This window comes from Equus caballus, chromosome 17 (assembly GCF_041296265.1).
Source record: "Equus caballus isolate H_3958 breed thoroughbred chromosome 17, TB-T2T, whole genome shotgun sequence".
Classification (NCBI taxonomy): Eukaryota; Metazoa; Chordata; class Mammalia; order Perissodactyla; family Equidae; genus Equus; species Equus caballus.
The window spans coordinates 33641850-33661452 of record NC_091700.1 but is presented as its reverse complement, the minus strand read 5'-3'; the positions used below and the strand labels follow the sequence as shown (position 1 = coordinate 33661452).

At 33.8% G+C, this 19603-nt stretch overlaps 1 protein-coding gene across 6 annotated transcripts in view; it reads left to right on the top strand.

The window, feature by feature from the left end:
* The first annotated feature begins 146 nt into the window (after positions 1 to 146).
* The window catches only part of POSTN (periostin), a 33541-nt gene continuing 14084 nt past the window's right edge, over positions 147 to 19603 (top strand). For 5 of the 6 annotated variants that reach the window (XM_070240246.1, XM_070240242.1, XM_070240244.1 and 2 more), the window contains exons 1-16: positions 225 to 479; positions 1779 to 1877; positions 6564 to 6628; positions 8336 to 8493; positions 10188 to 10352; positions 11227 to 11377; positions 11905 to 12042; positions 13156 to 13368; positions 13939 to 14073; positions 15221 to 15369; positions 16548 to 16684; positions 17277 to 17407; positions 17926 to 18056; positions 18163 to 18265; positions 18363 to 18430; positions 19138 to 19183. In XM_070240246.1, coding sequence (XP_070096347.1) covers positions 361 to 479; positions 1779 to 1877; positions 6564 to 6628; positions 8336 to 8493; positions 10188 to 10352; positions 11227 to 11377; positions 11905 to 12042; positions 13156 to 13368; positions 13939 to 14073; positions 15221 to 15369; positions 16548 to 16684; positions 17277 to 17407; positions 17926 to 18056; positions 18163 to 18265; positions 18363 to 18430; positions 19138 to 19183 — 2008 coding nt within the window. In that variant the 5' untranslated portion in view covers positions 225 to 360. Of the gene's footprint in view, positions 480 to 1778; positions 1878 to 6563; positions 6629 to 8335; positions 8494 to 10187; positions 10353 to 11226; positions 11378 to 11904; positions 12043 to 13155; positions 13369 to 13938; positions 14074 to 15220; positions 15370 to 16547; positions 16685 to 17276; positions 17408 to 17925; positions 18057 to 18162; positions 18266 to 18362; positions 18431 to 19137; positions 19184 to 19603 lie in introns of all 6 variants that reach the window. The other variant, XM_070240245.1, reaches the window with a different exon arrangement.

The following is a 19603-nucleotide window of genomic DNA, read 5'->3' as shown; positions in this document are numbered from 1 at the left end:
TACAACCCAAACAGAATCATTTCCCATTTAAAAAAAACCTCTCAATTACAAAAGAATAAAACTGAAGTATGAACATACAATGACTCAGTTATTAAAAATAAAGAGGAATATAAATAATATAAAAATAAATATCTTCTTCATAACGAGAAGAAAAAGAGGCTCAATGTGTTCAGTAAACATAACTGACAAAAGTGGATTTTAGCTGGCAGCTGGAAGTTGCTGATGTTTTTTGGAGAGAGTTCAGATTCCCAGGTTGATACAGTGCTCCCTCCCACAGCCCTCACATGTATATAAACTCTGAGCTCTCCAAAGCCCACTGCCAGTTCTCTTCGTGAACTAACTCCAACGGAGAGACTAAAGATGATTCCTTTCTTACCCATATTTTCTCTCCTCTTGCTGTTTGCTGTTAACCCTGCAAACGCCAATGGCCATTATGACAAGATCCTGGCTCATAGCCGTATCAGGGGCCGGGATCAAGGGTAAGTTGGTGGTTTGGTTTTATGAAACTTTTTTTTGCCTTAGCATGGTGTATGTGCAAGTATACAGAAAGTTCTTTATATATATCTCAGGGTTTTTGCTACTTATTAGAAAGTAATAAGAAATAGAAAAAATGAGTATTTTGTGATTTATATATGCATTTTAAAATTTAAGATTATTGTCAAATACATATAATTGCTTTTTATGAAACATTATATAATTTTATTCTAATTTTAAAAATTTAACAGGGCATTTCCTTATGATTCAGTTTACTTATGTTTTAATTTCCTCCCAAAAATCTGGAATGAGGTTTTCAAAACTAGAGAATCTATGGTTAGTGGCTTTCATTACATAAACAGCTTTGAAATATCTCACAGGATGTTAGGAAAAATTTGATTTATGTATGAAAGTTAAATAATGGGTAATGTTAACTAGTTCTCTGAATTCTTTGAAGCGTTTAAGAATGCTTTTAAATTTTACATACTATAAAATTGAGAAAAACAATTTATATTTCATAGAATAAATTCAACTATAACAACATTTTTAAGATTATCAGACACAATTTAGTAACTTAACCAATCATTTATAATTTCTTTTTAAATGAATCTTGGCTCTTCTTCGTATATCTCAGAGGGATTTTCATGATGTTCAAAAGCTCCCTTGCCTTACAATGCAAATAAGTCTTCTATCTCTTTAAGAGAGAAAAAAACACTTAAAATTCTGGCAGAGGATGTTCTGATCTATTGCTTCCATTCAAAGAAAACCATATTATTGTGCAACCATATTATTTAGTTTAATTTTAACAGCCATTTACTTCTGTGATTACTTACCTAGAAAATTACAGAATATAGTTTCTTTGGACATAGTACAACTTGTCTCTTGCTCTCTCATCCTTCGTTGTTCCAGAGAACCCTAAAAGGATCCCCACATCCAAAATGAGCACACGTTTGGCTTAAAAAGGATTAGTGGGTTATCTATTGTTAAAAGTAGTAAGACACATGAGAACAAAATTATGTTAAACTTAATGCTGCTTGAATATTTCTATTAGATGAACTTTTGAAACTCTGGTGTTTTACTCTCAGGGATGTATAATTTTCTCTCTCTTTCTCTCCCATAGACTTTAGTTTTTCCAGTGATTCAGGAGGATCAGATCAAGAATCAGATTTGTGCAAGATTAGAATCACCTCCTTGAAAATTGAATCCATATGTTAACGTTTTTTTCTTTTACCATCTGACCTGTAGATATGAAAAAATAGTCATCATTAGGATGTTAATTTTCTTTCCTTCCCTCTATCTTCCAGCCCAAATGTCTGTGCCCTTCAACAAATTCTGGGCACCAAAAAGAAATACTTCAGCACATGTAGAAACTGGTATCAAGGTGCCATCTGTGGAAAGAAAACGTAAGTCTCATATTTTCTTTATGTGCCAGTTCCAAAGACACCATCATGATGTCTATGCTTTTCCTTGGGCATAGGCACTGTTTTTCTTGAAAATACTCTCCAAAATTAGGAGTTTTTTTTTGTTTTCTCTTAAAAAAAAAGGATCACATGCATGAATAAAGAAATTTTTTCTGCATTTCTCCCTATACTGGTGGAACTCTCATTATCCTTGAATCTATGTGTCGTAGAGGTCCAACAAGGCAAACCACATGGCAATGTGATTTGGTGAAGAATCAGTGTGCAGACTGACTGTCACTTCTACTCCTGATTTGGCCCTCTTTTATCTGAGGCAAGTCAATTAACTATGCCTCAGTTTCCTCATTTTATTTAAAAAATAGGCCAAAAGAACAAATTGATCTGAAATATCAGGGGTTTTGAGGCACAAATTAATATTTGCCTCAAACTGGAAATTATCTAAAGTACTCCAGTGTATCTCAGAGTTTTCATCAAGGCTTAAAGTTGGTAAGGACTTAAATTTCATCTCTTCGTCTAATCCAGTCATCCCATTCCAAACTGTCAGATCCCCACGGGTCTACAAAGGTGATAAAGTCTACCACTGTAATTACTATTTCAATAGGCAAAGAGGTAGTTACTATTAACTTAGTTATATATTTCACTAACTGATTTAAAATTGGAGAACATTTTTTGTTACTTGATGGACATGTTAATTATCAATAAATACTGATAAAAAATACAATTCTGGGCATATAAAGTTTGAAAACTTCTCATGTGGTCCAAATTCTTCATTTTAAAATGAAGGAGCTGAGTCACAGACAGAATAATTTACTAAATCAAAAAGGTGAGAGATGTCCTCCTCACTCAAGAAAACAGAGGAAATGGCTCCTCCTTGCTTCCTATTAGTTTGGACCCCATCCTCCATGAGGGAAACCTGAGAACGAGAGTGTCTGAAGGAGAATCTGCTGAGCACGTCATCATTAAACTTCCATTGTCCTAAATAGGGTGGAAGGATTGGAGGATTGCTAAAAATTTATTCCTAACAATAATACTGGTACAAATACTAAATACGGAATCATTTAACCTCTTGGTGTCTTTGTTTCTTTACCTAGGATATATGGATTTGGTACTTGCAGAGTTTCTGAAAGTAGAGCGCATTGATGAATATAAAATTGCTAAGTAACTCCAACTCTCAATATCAGTTGTCCTTAAATTTAAACTATTTTAAACAAACGGACATATGTAGATGAAAAAGGGGTTGTGAGCAGATGCCTATTTAAATGCAAAAGACTATCTTTATTTCCAAATAAGGATCAAGTATTCAAGGCATAACCTTAGCTGGACCATACCTCCCCATGGTAACCGAGTCTAGAACACCACAGGACATTGCTGTCCCTTCCCACTCATTGGCTTTACAGAGTTCCAACTGATGTTCCTTTTTAACTTGGACATTATTACTATTTTGTCCGAGTTTGCAGACATTTCCCAGACTTGAGTCATTCACACAATTAGCATATAATTCAGTGGTTGCAGTGATCTTGGCCATGCCGCAGGCCAGGCCCCAGTTGGGAACACCACGGCTGTGGATTCTCCTCCCTTTGTTCTTACTATTCTTGGTTACCATAAGGCATATTTGGAATTCACACCAACCACATAAGGAAGGACTCACTCTCTGAAATACTTAGGTGAAATCTTTATTACATCCTTCCTGGAAGTTCAGGAAGTGTGATATAATCTTACTTTAACGATATAAATATATTAGAGACACCAAGGCTCGTACAAAGCACATGCCAAGATTCTTTCTAGCTTTCCATTAAAAGAAAAAATCCCTGCTTGGAAGTCTGGCTTTTTACCAGAAATAGAACAATGTCTCCTTTGTTTAATTATATTAGCTTATTTCCCCCAAGTAGCTTCATTTTCACAAACACATTTACATCTGTGCTCTGAAATAAATGTAAATGATAGTTGCTAGTTTCAAATAACCAAAGAAATCAATAATATTGACAAGAAGAATGCCAGATTTGCCATCTGCTAGCAGCTGCTAAAATTTCCAAAGATATCTTTATGACTTTACGCATCTGTTGACAGAAATGTTTCTCTTCTGGTTGAGCAATTGCTTTGGGGATTCAGGGGAAGTAACTGTGCAGGTCTAATGAAAAACATGAAGTTTTCTAGGTTTAAGATATTTCTCACCATAGATATTGGCCTGGTAACAGAGTGTTTTGCAAACTTCCTTTAAAGAATGTCAGTGACATTTTCATGAGATTTTAGGCACTATTCAGAAAACGAAGATAAATGTCTGACTTTCAGAGATGTGCATAGTAAAGGTTTTATCTTTGCTCTTGTTTTGTCCTACTGACCACATGGGAACTTTGAGTTTTTGTAGCATAAAAGTTCTCCTGAAAAAAACCACTTTTTTGTTTTTAAAACATTAACTCAGAGAATCATACTGTTCAACTATCAGTGGAAATTGCAATTGACTGTTTTGAAATTTTATCCCATCTGGCACATTAATTCTCTACGTTAAGGCTCATCTTTGGGTTATATTAGCATTTGTTATAGAAATTTTTATTACATTAACCATTTCCTCCTCTATTCGCTATTTGACTTCAAGGATTATCAGTCCTAACCTGAAAACTATGTATCTCACTTTTTAATTGTTTACAATATGTGCTAAAGCTAAAGTATAAACAATTCTTAATCAATCCCTTGGCATCCAAATATTCAAATTTTTTTTTGAGGATCTATGTAAATAAAATTATTTCAGGGGCCATATTTACATAAAGGTCCCATATAGGTTGTGTATGAAATTATTTTAAAATTAGAGAACAATTTGAAATTGGCATTTCTCACAATTTTGTCTCTATCTTTTTATCTATTGACTATCCTTAAGCCAACAGTCCATACAGGAACTTTTTTCTCATTTATCTTTTCATATTTTATTACCTATATACATCTATCTATAAACAACATTACATTGTGGTTTTAAAATTTACATTAAGAAAATAGACAAATAGGAATCCAAGGTCACAAGCAGGACCACAAATCATGGATAATCAATTAAGGGACCTGACTTCAATCTGGAAAGCTTATTTATATTTTTTTAATTATATAAGATCATATCGTGTAGGGGGCTGGCCCCGTGGCCGAGTGGTTTAGTCCGCGCGCTCTGCTGCCAGCGACCCAGTGTTTCGTTGGTTCGAATCCTGGGCGCGGACATGGCACTGCTCATCAAACCACGCTGAGGCAGCGTCCCACATGCCACAACTAGAAGGACCCACAACGAAGAATATACAACTATGTACCGGGGGGCTTTGGGGAGAAAAAGGAAAAAAATAAAATCTTTAAAAAAAAAAAAAAAAAAAAAAAAAGATCATATCGTGTACCATTAAAAACTCCACTTATTGAAAATTTGCTCTTATTGTAATTTTTATCATACCAAGGAAAAGTTATTTTGTTCTTATTGTTGGTGATATTTCTTCTAATATGTCCAAATTCTTTCATTCATTCATACTTCTTAAGTAAAATTATCATAACTAGATAAAAGCTAGAAAGCAATAATGTCCAAACTAGCTAATGTATATTTGATTACAGAATTGCAAGATAATTAATATCTAAATGATTATACTAAGCTTGTATGTCATGGAGCTCATCAATTAAAATTACAAAATGGTCTGTATTTACTCTTTGATTGTGATGTTTCCCCTATTTCCAAATGTTTGATAAATTCATCTTCATATGTCTACTGAAAGGAAATAAAGTATTATTTAAAATTTTAGTTAAAAATACCACCTCTGCTAGATGCTAAGGAAGTCCAGAAAATTTCAAATACAATTTGATAAAATGAAGATAGGATTATATTTTTTATAAAGTGGAAAAGGGAAGCAATTATACAGGCAATTTCAGGTTGCTATTGTCCCTCAAAATGTAGTAAATTACACACAGTTATTTTGGACATATCCTTGTTTGCTTGAACGAAGCAAGACAAACCATTTCTGGTCTGTTGCCTTAGTTAATTATTGCCTGTAGATAATAACACACCTTGTCAATTTTGAACAGTGTAGCATTTTCTTGAATATTATATTCTAATAACTTGAAACAAACATTTAAATTATCTTTTCCAATTTTATAAAAATAAATAGAAGATTTTAATGGTGGTCTTTAATATGATCAAATTAACAACTCTACTGGCCATTCAGGCCAAAAATAGCATTTTAGTTAGGAATGGGATAGTATTTTATTAGTTGGAATAGGTTACTGTATCTCCTGATGTTTCTAGTTTCTAATAACCTTAGACTAATGGACATTTCTAGCTATTTATAGTTTGCATTGTTTTATTTGAGATTCACAACTACCCCGCGAGTAAGTGTTGTAGCTGCTACATCCATGTTAAACAGTCGGGGAAACTTAGACTCAAATTTGTTGAATGACTTGCTCAAGATCACATACCTACTAAGTAGTGGAACTGGGGAACAAAACTTCATTCTTCTGGCTCAATATTCTGGAACTTTTCCACCATGCCTTGAGGCTATAGAGAAAAATCAAACTAATATAAGTACCCTGGGGTCAGAAAAAAAATGGTTTTTAGATTCTCAATAAACCATGGTGATAAGTGATATGTTGTGCTAAGTTTATGTCAAAGATGTTCTATGTAGTTTTCCATTTTAATATTAATTTTCTTCCGATGTACAGGACTGTGTTATATGAATGTTGCCCTGGCTATATGAGAATGGAAGGAATGAAAGGTTGCCCAGCAGGTAAAATTTCAATTGCTGAATTAAATGAGGAACTTATCTTCTATGCAGAAAAAAGTTGAGGTAGCTTGTAGAGAAGCCAAGTGCATGTGTGCGCAAGTGTGCAGGTGACCACATTTAGAACCATGATAAATCCAAGACATACCCCCCCATATCTTGATACTAATCATGAATTTATTAAGGTGATAAGGCATTAAAACATACTTCTGATACACTGGGTGCTGGAAAATACAACAGAAGCTGAGTCATAAATTTAAATGAGTTCAACTTTCCATCAAGAACAAACATCCCCTCTACAAAATCCCTCTGTTTGAACTTGTCTAGAAACATGGAGCTGACTGCTCGGCAAAACATCATCTTCTCTAACTGAACAGCTCTGATTTTATAATGTTCCTCACACTGAAAGCTGATTTCTTATAACTCTGGCAACTAGAGAAAAAAATAATTCATTTATTTCCTCTTTGACATGACAGCCATCCAGATATTTAACACCAATCATCACACCTTCCTTCCAGCTACCCTCTCCTCCCCAACAGAATCTCCTCTTCTCTGGGCTAATTAATGGCAGTCCTTCTGGGCATATAGACTTTGGAGCCCTCACCGTTGTGAACACCAACCCATAGTCTTTAATCCAGTCATCTTTTTTAAATATGATCCCAGACTGTTGTGTGTAATCCATGTAGATCCAAGCAGGTGAGAGAATAGCAAGACAAATAGCTCACCTTTTTGGGCCACTGAGCTTTGGTTAATGTCATGGGTAACCATGTCATATCATTAGCTCACATTGAATTTGCAATCAATTAAAATTGATTATAGATCTTTTTTACATAATTACTATCAAGTCAGGTCTTTCTCTAGGATTTAATTTTTCAGCTTAGGCAAAGGACTTACATGGAACTCTGTTACATTTAAGCTATTAATTTTAAGTCATTTTCCCTGCCTTTTTGGGTCTTTTAAAATCCTAATTCTATAATTTAATTGATTAATTGTGTCACCTAGGCTCGGTATATTTACAAATATAATAACCATTTCTCCTATGATATTATCCAATCGTACTCATTTTCAAATCAGATAGGGTCAGAAAAAAATAAGGTGGCTGCAATAACATTCAGGTTGATAGTCACACAGTAATCTTTCTTCTGAAGTTCAGGAGAGATATTCTGGAAGTGTTAGATGCTTTAATCTATTTCCTTCCTAAAGTTATGATGAAAAGAAGCAGATCTACGTATTTCTTTTAGGGACCCAAAACTATAAAAATCATATTCCTATATATATTATATTATATTAGTATTATATTAGTTAGGAACGTTAAGCCAACATGAAAAAGAATATTACTTTCACCATTCTCAGTAAGAAATGAAGAGAATCTTTTTTTTTTAGTGAAATAATCAGAGATATTTACTGATAAGTATAATTGAACTATTATTGACATAGTAGGATTGACACCTAAATAGATTAAATGTTAAACCAGTAAACCAGGATGATAATTTAAAATTCAACACAAAGGATATATGAAATAGTAGTTTTCAGTAGTATTTTATTATTTAGCACTCAAAAGGTAACTTCCATATAAAATTGACAATTCATAAAATTTTATTGCTAAAATTATCAGTTAAATGTATTGGGAACTTAGTGTAAAGTTTACATGATTGTGAAATAATCCTCTTGGAATATTATCCTAAGTGCTTATTCATTTCTTCATTATTTCAGTTTTGCCTATTGACCATGTTTATGGTACTCTGGGCATTGTGGGGGCCACCACGACGCAGGGCTATTCTGATGTCTCAAAATTGAGAGAAGAGATCGAAGGAAAAGGGTCCTTCACTTACTTCGCACCGAGTAATGAGGCTTGGGACAACTTGGATCCTGTAATTCATTGTTTTTATTAATATAATTATTTTTGTTGTTACTGTTATTTCATTTTAATTGATTTATTAACTTGTAAATTAAAAGAAATTTCATACCTTTCTATTGTACATATATGAGGATACATAAAAGGATGAGTTATGGAGGGTAAGGAGTAAAGCATTTTAATCCATCCATGAATGGACTAACTCTGAAGCATGTTTATAGACTAAGAAAAGACAGGCAAACCAAGAGTGTTACAGGCACTTATCATTATTCTATTTTACTCCTTTCTTCTTTCTTTTTTGACTGTGAAGAAATCTATTTAATTTTAGATGACATATCTAATAGAAAGGTAAGTGAAGAAGCCAAGTGGAATTTAAAAATTTGTTACAAGCTATACTATATAGATATAATTATTATTTTAATTATATACGGCTGTTCAGACATTGACAGATTTATAAACATGGATGTGGATATTTAAATAAAGTGTTGTAAGCAGTGCATTTGATTTTCAGAGATTTTGTGTGTGATCTAATTTACAGCACACTAAATTATGACTCAATTTCCAAATCTGTAAAACTGGTATAGAAATATATTCCCACTTTCTACTTGATATGAAGATAAATTGTTAATTACTACTGGAGTAAAACAATATGTAGTAAAACTTAGGCAGATTCTCTAGATATCGTCTTGCTATATTAACTGTATGCTTTATTGCTTGCTTTATAGAACTCTCTTCTGGTTGTCTTTGACCACATTTCTAATGACCTTTTCTGATTCCTTTTTCTGACTCCTCCCCTTCCTTACCTTAAAATGGGTCTTCTTAAGGTCTCTTCCAAGAACCAGACTCTGTTCTTTATATGCACTTCTGATGCCTTCAGCTACCACTTTAGTGCCTTTAACCATGAAATCTGTGTGTCTTGTGCTTGTTCTCCTTCGAACCCCAGGAGAATGTTTCTAATATCCATCTTAATATTTCTCCTTGGATGCACCATCTGCATCTTTAAACAAAAAGTTATCTAAAACGTATGCCATTTTCTTTCTTCCCATAAACAACTGCTTTCCTGTTGCCTTTTCTATCTGGCAGTACCAGCCCCAGTGGTTAGACATGAAAATTGTAAGTAATCCTTACCTCCCGTCTCTCCAATTCTTACAAACCACTGGTAGTCACCCACACCTCATGTCTCATCTTCTTAATACTCTCATTTGTGCTACGCGTTATCACCAGATTAAGCTTCCTAAAGCCCACTACTTATGATATTAGATAAATAAAAAGGTATAGGATGACGGATTTCTTGAATTTGCTTTGGAATAAACATAAAATATTTGTTAAAACTCAAATGTTGTACATAAATATAATGCCATTTTTGTTTTATTTACTACTCAAAATATTTTAAATGTCTGATAATTGCATAATCCCCCTAAGCCTTTACATTACATAGATTGTCTCTTCACCAATATATTCATTTAAAAAAAGCATTTTGTCTTTAAAAATGCCCAAGTACTCTATCAGATTCAAGACACTTAACTGGGTACCTGAACTTACAGAATTTCTTAATCAATTGAAATAATATAATTTTAAATTTGTGTCAATTTGATTGACGATATAGATAACACAATGAGAAAGTAACAAGAGAGTAGAAATAGAGGGATTATAAGAATCTTAATAATAAATCACACTTAAATAAACTTCTATCATTTCAATTTTTCCTAGGATATCCGTAGAGGTTTGGAAAGCAATGTAAATGTTGAATTATTGAATGCTTTACATAGCCACATGGTTAATAAGAGAATGCTGACCAAGGACTTGAAAAATGGCATGATTGTTCCTTCAATGTATAACAATTTGGGGCTTTTCATTAACCATTATACTAATGGGGTAAGTTTCAATAATAAAAATTACATTTCTGAGTAATATTGCCCTTAATTTGTTTCTATACCTTTTATATAATGTCAACAAATGATCAGATGTTAGTGAATATAAGTACCATCTCATGATTTATCCCCACAGCCAGGGCTTGGAAATTTCTAATCCAGTGACTGATTTCTACAACATCTGTGAGAATAAATGAAATTGATAGTTCATTGATAGTACACTTAGATATTCTAAGAAAGGAAATTTTAGTAGTTGATGTGTTGGAAAAAAATAATAAACAAGAATTTATTAAAGAGTAATCAGAGAATGAGTATTCCTTTATTCACCCTCTGGCTACTACACTGATTTAGATTCTTGTGGGTTTAGATAAGAGTTTTTGTGGGAAACTTCCAACAAGGTCAACAGTCAAATTCCAGGGACAAAAAGGGTCAGTGATGAAGGAATTTTTAGGAAGTCAGTGGACTAGAATTGATCATATTTATGCAATAACTGTTTGTTTCTCTTTCCCAGAACTTACTTTATGACTAATTAGACTTCTTTATGTAATTCGCTATTCCTCTTTATATAATTTATGACTGTCTCTATGAAAGAAAGAACAGAATCAAAGCAATAATACAAATGAAAAAATGCTTTTGCCTCATGTTTCTAGATGTGTTAAGTGGAACTGGATTGGGTTCTTAACTTGTTCTGTTTTCTCTTAGTTTCTTTTTTAGACAGAGAAATATGTAAATCTTCATCCTCAGCATTTATCTTCAGAATGCCAGTTCCTTCATGTCACATTCACTAGTCTAAATGAAAAATAGGGAGTGGGCTTACTCTCTCAGTGGTTAGTGAATAGCTCTAATTTCTGTACTTTGATTTTCCCAAATAATTATAGGTTGTCACTGTTAACTGTGCTCGAATCATCCATGGGAACCAGATTGCAACAAATGGCGTTGTGCATGTCATTGACCGTGTCCTTACACAAATTGGTACCTCTATTCAAGACTTCATTGAAGCAGAAGATGACCTCTCATCATTCAGGGCAAGTACAAGAAGGAACAGCAATTTGTCTTGGATCATTGAAATTCCCCCAGTTTCCCTGTCAGAATCTGAGAACAATAAGAATGTTATTAAACCAATCCGGAAGAAATGTAACAAACGTATTTCTTGAAATGAAAAGATTTTCATTTTACATGGAAGAAATTATCTCCTCATACGAGATAATATTATTTATGTGGACGTGAGAGCTAAAGACGTTTAGTTATGTGACTGTAGTGTATTTAGTGCTTTTATAACGTGCCCATCTAAGTTACTAAATGTAGTGCTGGGTATTGCTACAGTCACACAAATGTTGGCAGAATTCCCATTCTTACAAAGACGATTTGAGGAGAGTTGGAAAAGACGTAACTGGTTGCGCCAAAAAGTAATGTTTTAAAGATCTAATAAGGGAGCAAACTTCCATAGTTTTCTATAGAAGGAACTCCCTCATGTCAGCCTAAGCTAAGTGTGTTGTAATTATCTTTTAGATTTGCAATGTGCAAGACTCTAAAAAGCACATTTGTGTTTCAGGCAGCTGCCATCACATCTGATATTTTGGAGGCCCTGGGAAGAGATGGTCACTTCACACTCTTTGCTCCCACCAATGAGGCTTTTGAGAAACTTCCACGAGGTGTCTTAGAAAGGATCATGGGAGACAAAGTGGCTTCGGAAGGTACCAAAATGTCTTCCTTTTTGAGAAGCCTCCCAGAATTCCAAGAAGGAAAGGAAATGAAAAAGAGATTAAGCCGTGCCAATATTACCAGCTTTGATAAGCAAAGGCAAAGAAAAACTCTTGTTCTGAGGTGGACAATAAAAATCTTAAAAAGCAAAGTCCTTGAAAGAGTAGGCAGAGTAATCAAATAATTAATTAAAATAATTAAATAATAAGAATATCCTAATGATCACATTCTTGTGTATTGTTTTCAAGTAAACAAGCAGCAGACGTTAAAAAGGATTAGAAACTGTTGAAAAGAAGTATTAGGTCATCAAATTTTAATTCGTATACATATTATGCAATGTTTAATTCTAAATTTATGATGAAAGTTATAATTGAGTTGAGAAAATTGCATGGTTCTGTTGGGCCATTATTTATTGATATACATAGATTTTGGCTTCTTTCCAGTGTCCCTTTCTTTTTTCAAATAGATTTTACATTGTGACTAGCACAGTGTACTCACTCAGTCTATCCCAAGATACCATTTAAACATTTAAGATGAGAGATTTTGAAGATGAGGATATAGATGTAATATGGTTAAGGCATAGATCCTTTCAGATGTCCTTCAAGAAATTAGCTTTATTTTGGCTACTTTCTAGATGTTTGTCTTACTCTCAGCCTCTATTAACCTCTTTACGAATTATGTACAGTTATTCTGTTATGAGCAGCCAGTGCAAGATACAGCTGCAGTGTTTTGGAATAGGTATCACTAACAAACACTACAGGCCTTCTGAGAGGAGCCATTCTTTTTGCTTTCACATCAGAAATTTCTTTCTTATGACAGTGGCAATATGATTTAAAATATTTTCTGGAACTACACAAATCATTTCATGAAGCTGATCTTCTCTGCTTCTTACTTCCTACCGAGCTGAGCTACTTCTAGTGTATAGTTGATGGGAAAAAATGTTCCTAGAACATAAACAGAATTTAAAATCCCTCAGTTGATCCTTAAGCCTTATATATGTATTGTATTTCTCAGGAGTACTTAGTTCTACAGTAAAACACGTCTTTTGAGAGTCAAATGTTATTTATTCCCCTTGATCCAAGTTTGCTCTTTTTTTTATCCTCTAGCTCTCATGAAGTACCACATTTTAAATACTCTCCAGTGTTCTGAGGCTATCATGGGAGGAGCAGTCTTTGAGACTCTGGAAGGAAACACAATTGAGATAGGTTGTGATGGTGACAGCATAACAGTAAATGGAATCAAAATGGTGAACAAAAAAGATATTGTGACAAATAATGGTGTTATCCATTTGATTGATCAAGTCCTAATTCCTGATTCTGGTGAGCAACAGTTTCGTATTCTTCTGTTTACTATTGTTACCAATTATGATGCCTCAAGAGTAAGTCCATAAAAAATAAATGTCATATAAAGAATGACATGTGAAGCATAAACACAAAATAAATAGTGAGTTGAGTACTAAAGAAGTGGTCTGTGTAGGCATGGGCATTCCGTGCATGGAAATTTGGCTTTCCAGGATTTCTAACACTTAATACTTATAAAAGTTCTCACAGTGCCAGAGTTTTTCTTGAAAATGGGAGGAAAGCTATAACCACATGGTCAGATTTGGATGAATGAAAGAGCTATGGCACTTCCAAGAATAGAGACAAACAAGGGGAGCAATTGAGAATTAAAGAAAACAGAAAGAAAGAAGACAGAAAGTTATTTTCCTTCTGAAATTCTTTGTGGTTATCAACCCCAAAAAAGGAAAGGTGGAACTCTTAGCTAGGGAAGGGCACATTGCCAGTGCAGCCAATAGCTTATAGGCAACAGCCAGGAATTGATTTACTAATTTCATGATGATGATAATAACAATGATGACATTGTTCGGATGGTGATGGTTTATTTTACAGCCAAACAAGTTATTGAGCTGGCTGGAAATCAGCAAACCACTTTCACAGACCTTGTGGCCCAATTAGGCTTGGCATCTGCTCTGAGGCCTGATGGAGAATATACTTTGCTGGCACCTGTGAATAATGCATTTTCTGGTATGTACTGGATGCTGTCATTCCTGCTCTCCCCTCTTCCACACACCTTTTTTCTTCACCATGATTGTTTGAAGTAAGAAATAATGGATATTTTATGAGACGTTGATTAGTTCTTCATTGGTTGCACATATCTTAGCACTATGTAGTCTCCATTAAAATGTCTTTCCTTTCAAAACATTTCATTATAATAGATAATAGCCTACAGGGAGTGAAAGTTTGTGATAAGGAGTCTTCAGTTATTCTGAAATTCTAATCATATTTCCAGCACACATATGGATATATTAGTAGTTCTTAAGAAAAATAAATGCAATTTGTTTATTAAATACCAATATAATAATATTTAGGTATAAATAGGTATATTTTGCATCTCAGAATTTGAAAGTAAGGTGTCAAATTATAAATAAATAAAAAACAAGAAACTGTTATACACTTCTGGATCATGATGGGAGCTGTTATTTTCAGTGTTTTACCTAGTAGCTGCTAGCCAAAGACAGTGTTCAGATTAATTCAACCTGCCACTTTTTCCAGAAAACTGATTTCAGGAAGACTTATTTAAAATTTTAGGCAAAATTTAGTAATTAAAAACATAAGTAAGGATCACTTTTTTGTGTTTTTCCAAATCCAAACTGTGATATAGAAAATTATTAATAAAAAATTCAAATTCCTAGAAATGTTGTTTCCCCTTTTTGTAATAATTATGTACACATATGTTGACATCATCCCACATTTAAGGTGTTATGTGCCCTGATTTTCTCTCCAGTAACAAAAATATATTTACAAATGATTTGTCAGTAGTCTTCCATGTGACCAATGGGCATCAAATTCTCAGAAGAAAAATCCTTGCAAGCACTAGAGTTTAACTTTTGCTAATGACCACATAACACTATGTAGCCCTCATAGAGATGAAACCTATTGTTTGGACTGCTTGGAATCATGTTATAGCTATCTGATGGAAGAGCTCGTAGAGTTCAAATTGGTGCACAGAATTCCTGGCCTTGAGCACTTAGTTGACGTATATTACATAAGTGCAGAATGCATAATATCAATAGTATTAGGCATTATCCATTTTTGTGATTTTCTCTTACCAGGAGAAACTTTAATGCTTTCTGAATAAAATAATACTCTTTCTTGATGATTTTATTTATAGATGACACTCTGAGCATGGATCAGCGCCTTCTTAAATTAATTCTGCAGAATCACATATTGAAAGTAAAAGTTGGCCTTAATGAGCTTTACAATGGACAAAAGCTCGAGACCATTGGAGGCAAACAGCTCAGAGTCTTCGTGTATCGTACAGTAAGTGAATCAGAATAAGATAAAATACCCACGTTGGCCACGCACTTGTCAAAGAATGCTGTTACAACAAACATTTCTTAGAATTTTATTAATGGGTTTTCAGTTGTAAATATTCATAGGAAGATCAGGGAACTGAGTAACTTGTGTGAAAAGTCTTTGAGGAAAGTACACAAAAAGTGCTATCTATTAATAATTCAGATAATTTGCCTTTGTTTCATTATAAATAACTTTATGTTCTAAAGCATTAATTATTTCAATTCCAGAAGTCACTAAAACTCCTTTAAAATAAGCTTTTGACTTACAGAGTACTTTACAGTTTACAAGGTAATTTTTACATTGAATCAAATATTTAGGATGATCTTTTACTATAAGATCACCATTCAGCAACTGAATATCTTTTAATGACTTTCAGGATAAAATTTTATAGACACTTAAAGATTTCTGGACTCTATAAAATGATTCTAATGTACTTTATCCAAGGGAAATTTCTAGAAATATTGCTTATCAAAATTACAGTGGGACCAGCGGTGCTGTTCAGTTTCCTTCCAGGCAACACTTTCAGCTACAGCTAAAAGATTTCATAGGAAGTCAAGCATTAGAACCGAATATGACTCACAGCAGCTGATCACTGTAGTTCCCCACGTCCAAGACACACATTTTAAATGAGGCAGAAAATGGGCTGCCCTCTAAATTATGTACATAAATATTATATTTGTTCAATAGTTTGACTTATAATTGATAGGGTTTTTATGGTAAAGAAAACATAGTAAATATTTGTGAAGATCACAAGAGACACCGAAGTCAGGAAACTTTGTGGTTAAAGAAGGTCCTAAAGAGTTAAAGGGTTAAAGTTTCCCAAAGAGGGTCTGGAAGAATGGTTAGAACCAAGAGAGGAATAATGGAAAATGTAGACGCGGAATTATACGGAATTTTTGTTATTGACTGACAAAACTGCCTGCCTGATACATAGGGAGGCTTGGCTAGTAGAAGAAAACCAGATTATATAGAAGAGTGAGGTTAGAGTACAAGACCTTAAAAGCAGCGGACAGAAACCATTTCCTCTGGCTTTTGAGGTCAGTTGACTTCTTGGAAGAGCCCATCCAGAAATTGACTTATGTAGCTACTCCACATAGAAAGTTTCAAGTAAGGAACAGCTGAATCTTCCTTTTCTTTGCTAGGCTGTCTGCATTGAAAATTCATGCATGGTGAGAGGAAGCAAGCAAGGAAGAAACGGTGCCATTCACATATTCCGAGAGATCATCAAACCAGCAGAGAAATCCCTCCATGAAAAATTAAAACAAGATAAGCGCTTTAGGTAAGCTTATTGGTTTCACTTCCACAGAAGAATGAGAGCAATTGGTGTATTTTTGTTTCACAGTTAGTTTCCAAAAGGCATTCAGTATTCAGTATCGCTGAGAATAGAATTTAGAGCAAGTCCATGCAGACGTTTTCAAAATTGAAATCTGTTCTTAATGCCATTTATTTCACTTCCTGGTGCAACATAATATGATTTGGTGAGTGAAAAAAAATCTCATAGACTGAACTACTCCTTGCAAATTTTCTTATAATTAAGTTTCTAAGAAATGATAGTGTATACTAGCAAATACTATTTTGTGAAATATTAGATGAAAAAAACATGCTTCTATTTTGTTATAAAGTGTGACCTCATCAAGTTTTTTATAGGATGAAAACAGAATTTAGGAAATCTAAAAATCATATGTATATTTAAATAATTTCTCCATGATAAAACTTTCTTAACAGGTAAATTGCACTTGAAACAAATGAAAATGTATGAGCAATTTTCTCATGCTTTCCACAATACATGGCTTCTGGTCTATTCCATATGTTGTGGGTGAGCATACCTGGAGCTAAATCTAACAAAATAAACATGTGTCCTTCCTGCTTAGCATCTTCCTCAGCCTACTCGAAGCCGCAGACTTGAAAGAGCTCCTGACACAACCTGGAGATTGGACCTTATTTGTGCCAACCAATGACGCCTTTAAGGGAATGACTAATGAAGAAAAGGAAATTCTGATTCGTGAGTAGACGTGAACACCAGATATTTGGCCCTAGATTTCAGGATTTTGCTTCTTCCTCAAACATTCCTGCCCAGATGTCAACCTCAAAAATGTCCCCTCTTTCATATTCGTGGCTAGCCTTGGTTTCCTTTAATTCCATTTGGGATATGTAAGTGGTCACTCATTAATGTTCTTAATTAACTGTTTACTGGCATATTGTTGGGCCAGATATTTACCTATGTTATTTCTATTAAAGGCCACATAATTAGATGACAAAAAGGAAACAGTCACAATTTCAAAAATAATTTGATGCTTTTCTCCCGGTAAGTTGGATAATATTTTGATTGAACTGATTGAAGTGACTATATGTTTTGACATAGCATTGATACCAATTTGGGAGAACAATGACATTATGAGAAATTACAGTGTGGAGAAAATAGTTAAAGACAAAGAAATATTTTTCTTCTTAGTCTTCCTAGTGTCAAAATTTCAAAAAGATATGACATATTATTAAATAAATATATGTTTTTCCTCCTAGGCGACAAAAATGCTCTTCAAAACATCATCCTTTATCACTTGACACCAGGAGTTTTCATTGGAAAGGGATTTGAACCTGGGGTTACTAACATTCTAAAGACCACACAAGGAAGCAAAATCTATCTGAAGGGAGTAAGTTCTCTAGAATGAATTTATGATAGCACTCATTTATCATTCAACTAACTTAATGTTCATTTTTCATTAAATTTCTCATTGCCATTATCCCTTGTTTTGATAGGTAAATGATACCCTTCTGGTGAATGAATTGAAATCAAAGGAATCTGACATCATGACAACAAATGGTGTCATTCATGTTGTAGATAAACTCCTCTATCCAGCAGGTCAGTAATTATTGAACTCATTAATGGACTAAATCTTTTCAATTGAAGTCTATTTCACCATTTCTTACCAATATTCATTTAATATTCCTCTTCATAGACACACCTGTTGGAAATGATCAGCTGCTGGAAATACTAAATAAACTGATCAAATACATCCAAATTAAGGTACAGAATATTATTGGATTTCTTTCTAATGTGTTGAATGGATATTGCAGGTTTAACATAAGAGGCTAGAAATGTATACGATAACAAGGAGATGTTCACTAAGTTTGGATTGTTCTTTGTTGATTATGTACCATTGGCCCACCTGTATAAATAAATAACATAATTTCTTTAACACATATCTATTAAAAGCTAGAGGGCCAAGCAGTGCATATTTATGGCAAATGTTAAGTTGAATCAGATACACCCTTCATTCAAAAAATTTACAGTCCAGTTAGGAAGACATGTATCTTAAAAAAAAGCCATAATCTTTCTATCATCAAACATTTCTTCTAATAAGGGAAAAATAAAGTACTTACTTATTAAAAAGTATCACTAATCAGAGTGGTTAAAGGCAAAGGAATATTTTACTCCTTCATCCTTATAGGGTCAAAGTATCAGAAAACACATGAAATATTATTTAATAAACCTATGCAACTATGGATTAACTATTCTATAATTTTTAGGATTCTGAGTAACAAATTCAATAATTTTTATGCCATCTGGCCCAAAAGTGGGAAATTGCAAGAAGACGTACATGAAGACTTCATTTCTATTAAATGTAATGATAGCTTCACTACTTTTACTTTAGTAAAAATTAAATTGGTGCCATGGTTATGTTAATACAACTACCACATTTCATGTTACTAAATATAAGTATTTATTTTCAGTTTGTTCGTGGTAGCTCCTTCAAGGAAATCCCCATGACTGTCTACAGTAAGTACACAATGAATATTTGTCACATGTAACTGGCAAAATGGAAAAAAAAGAAAACACAATCATTTTCTTTGTATTTACAAACAGAGATTATTGATAATCTGGTATTTAGAACTCCAAACAATAGCAAATCTCATCCCACTTGAATCAAGGCTTGAGGTCTGGGTGAGATGTCTCAGCCTTTGCCATTCCCTTCAACTCCAAGGAACCACTTCCCCACTCATCTGAAAAACAGGAATGATAAGATATGAGAAGCATGGCAAAGAGGCAGGGGAAAAAAAGACATACAAACATACAAAGTGGAGAGATAGCTAAAAGCCACTCCAGGCCTATCTGAAAGTTCAAAGGTGTGAACTCAGAAATAACATTGCTGAAGATTTGTAGCTCATTCCACCCTCAAGCCCTCAGTCGTCTAAGGGC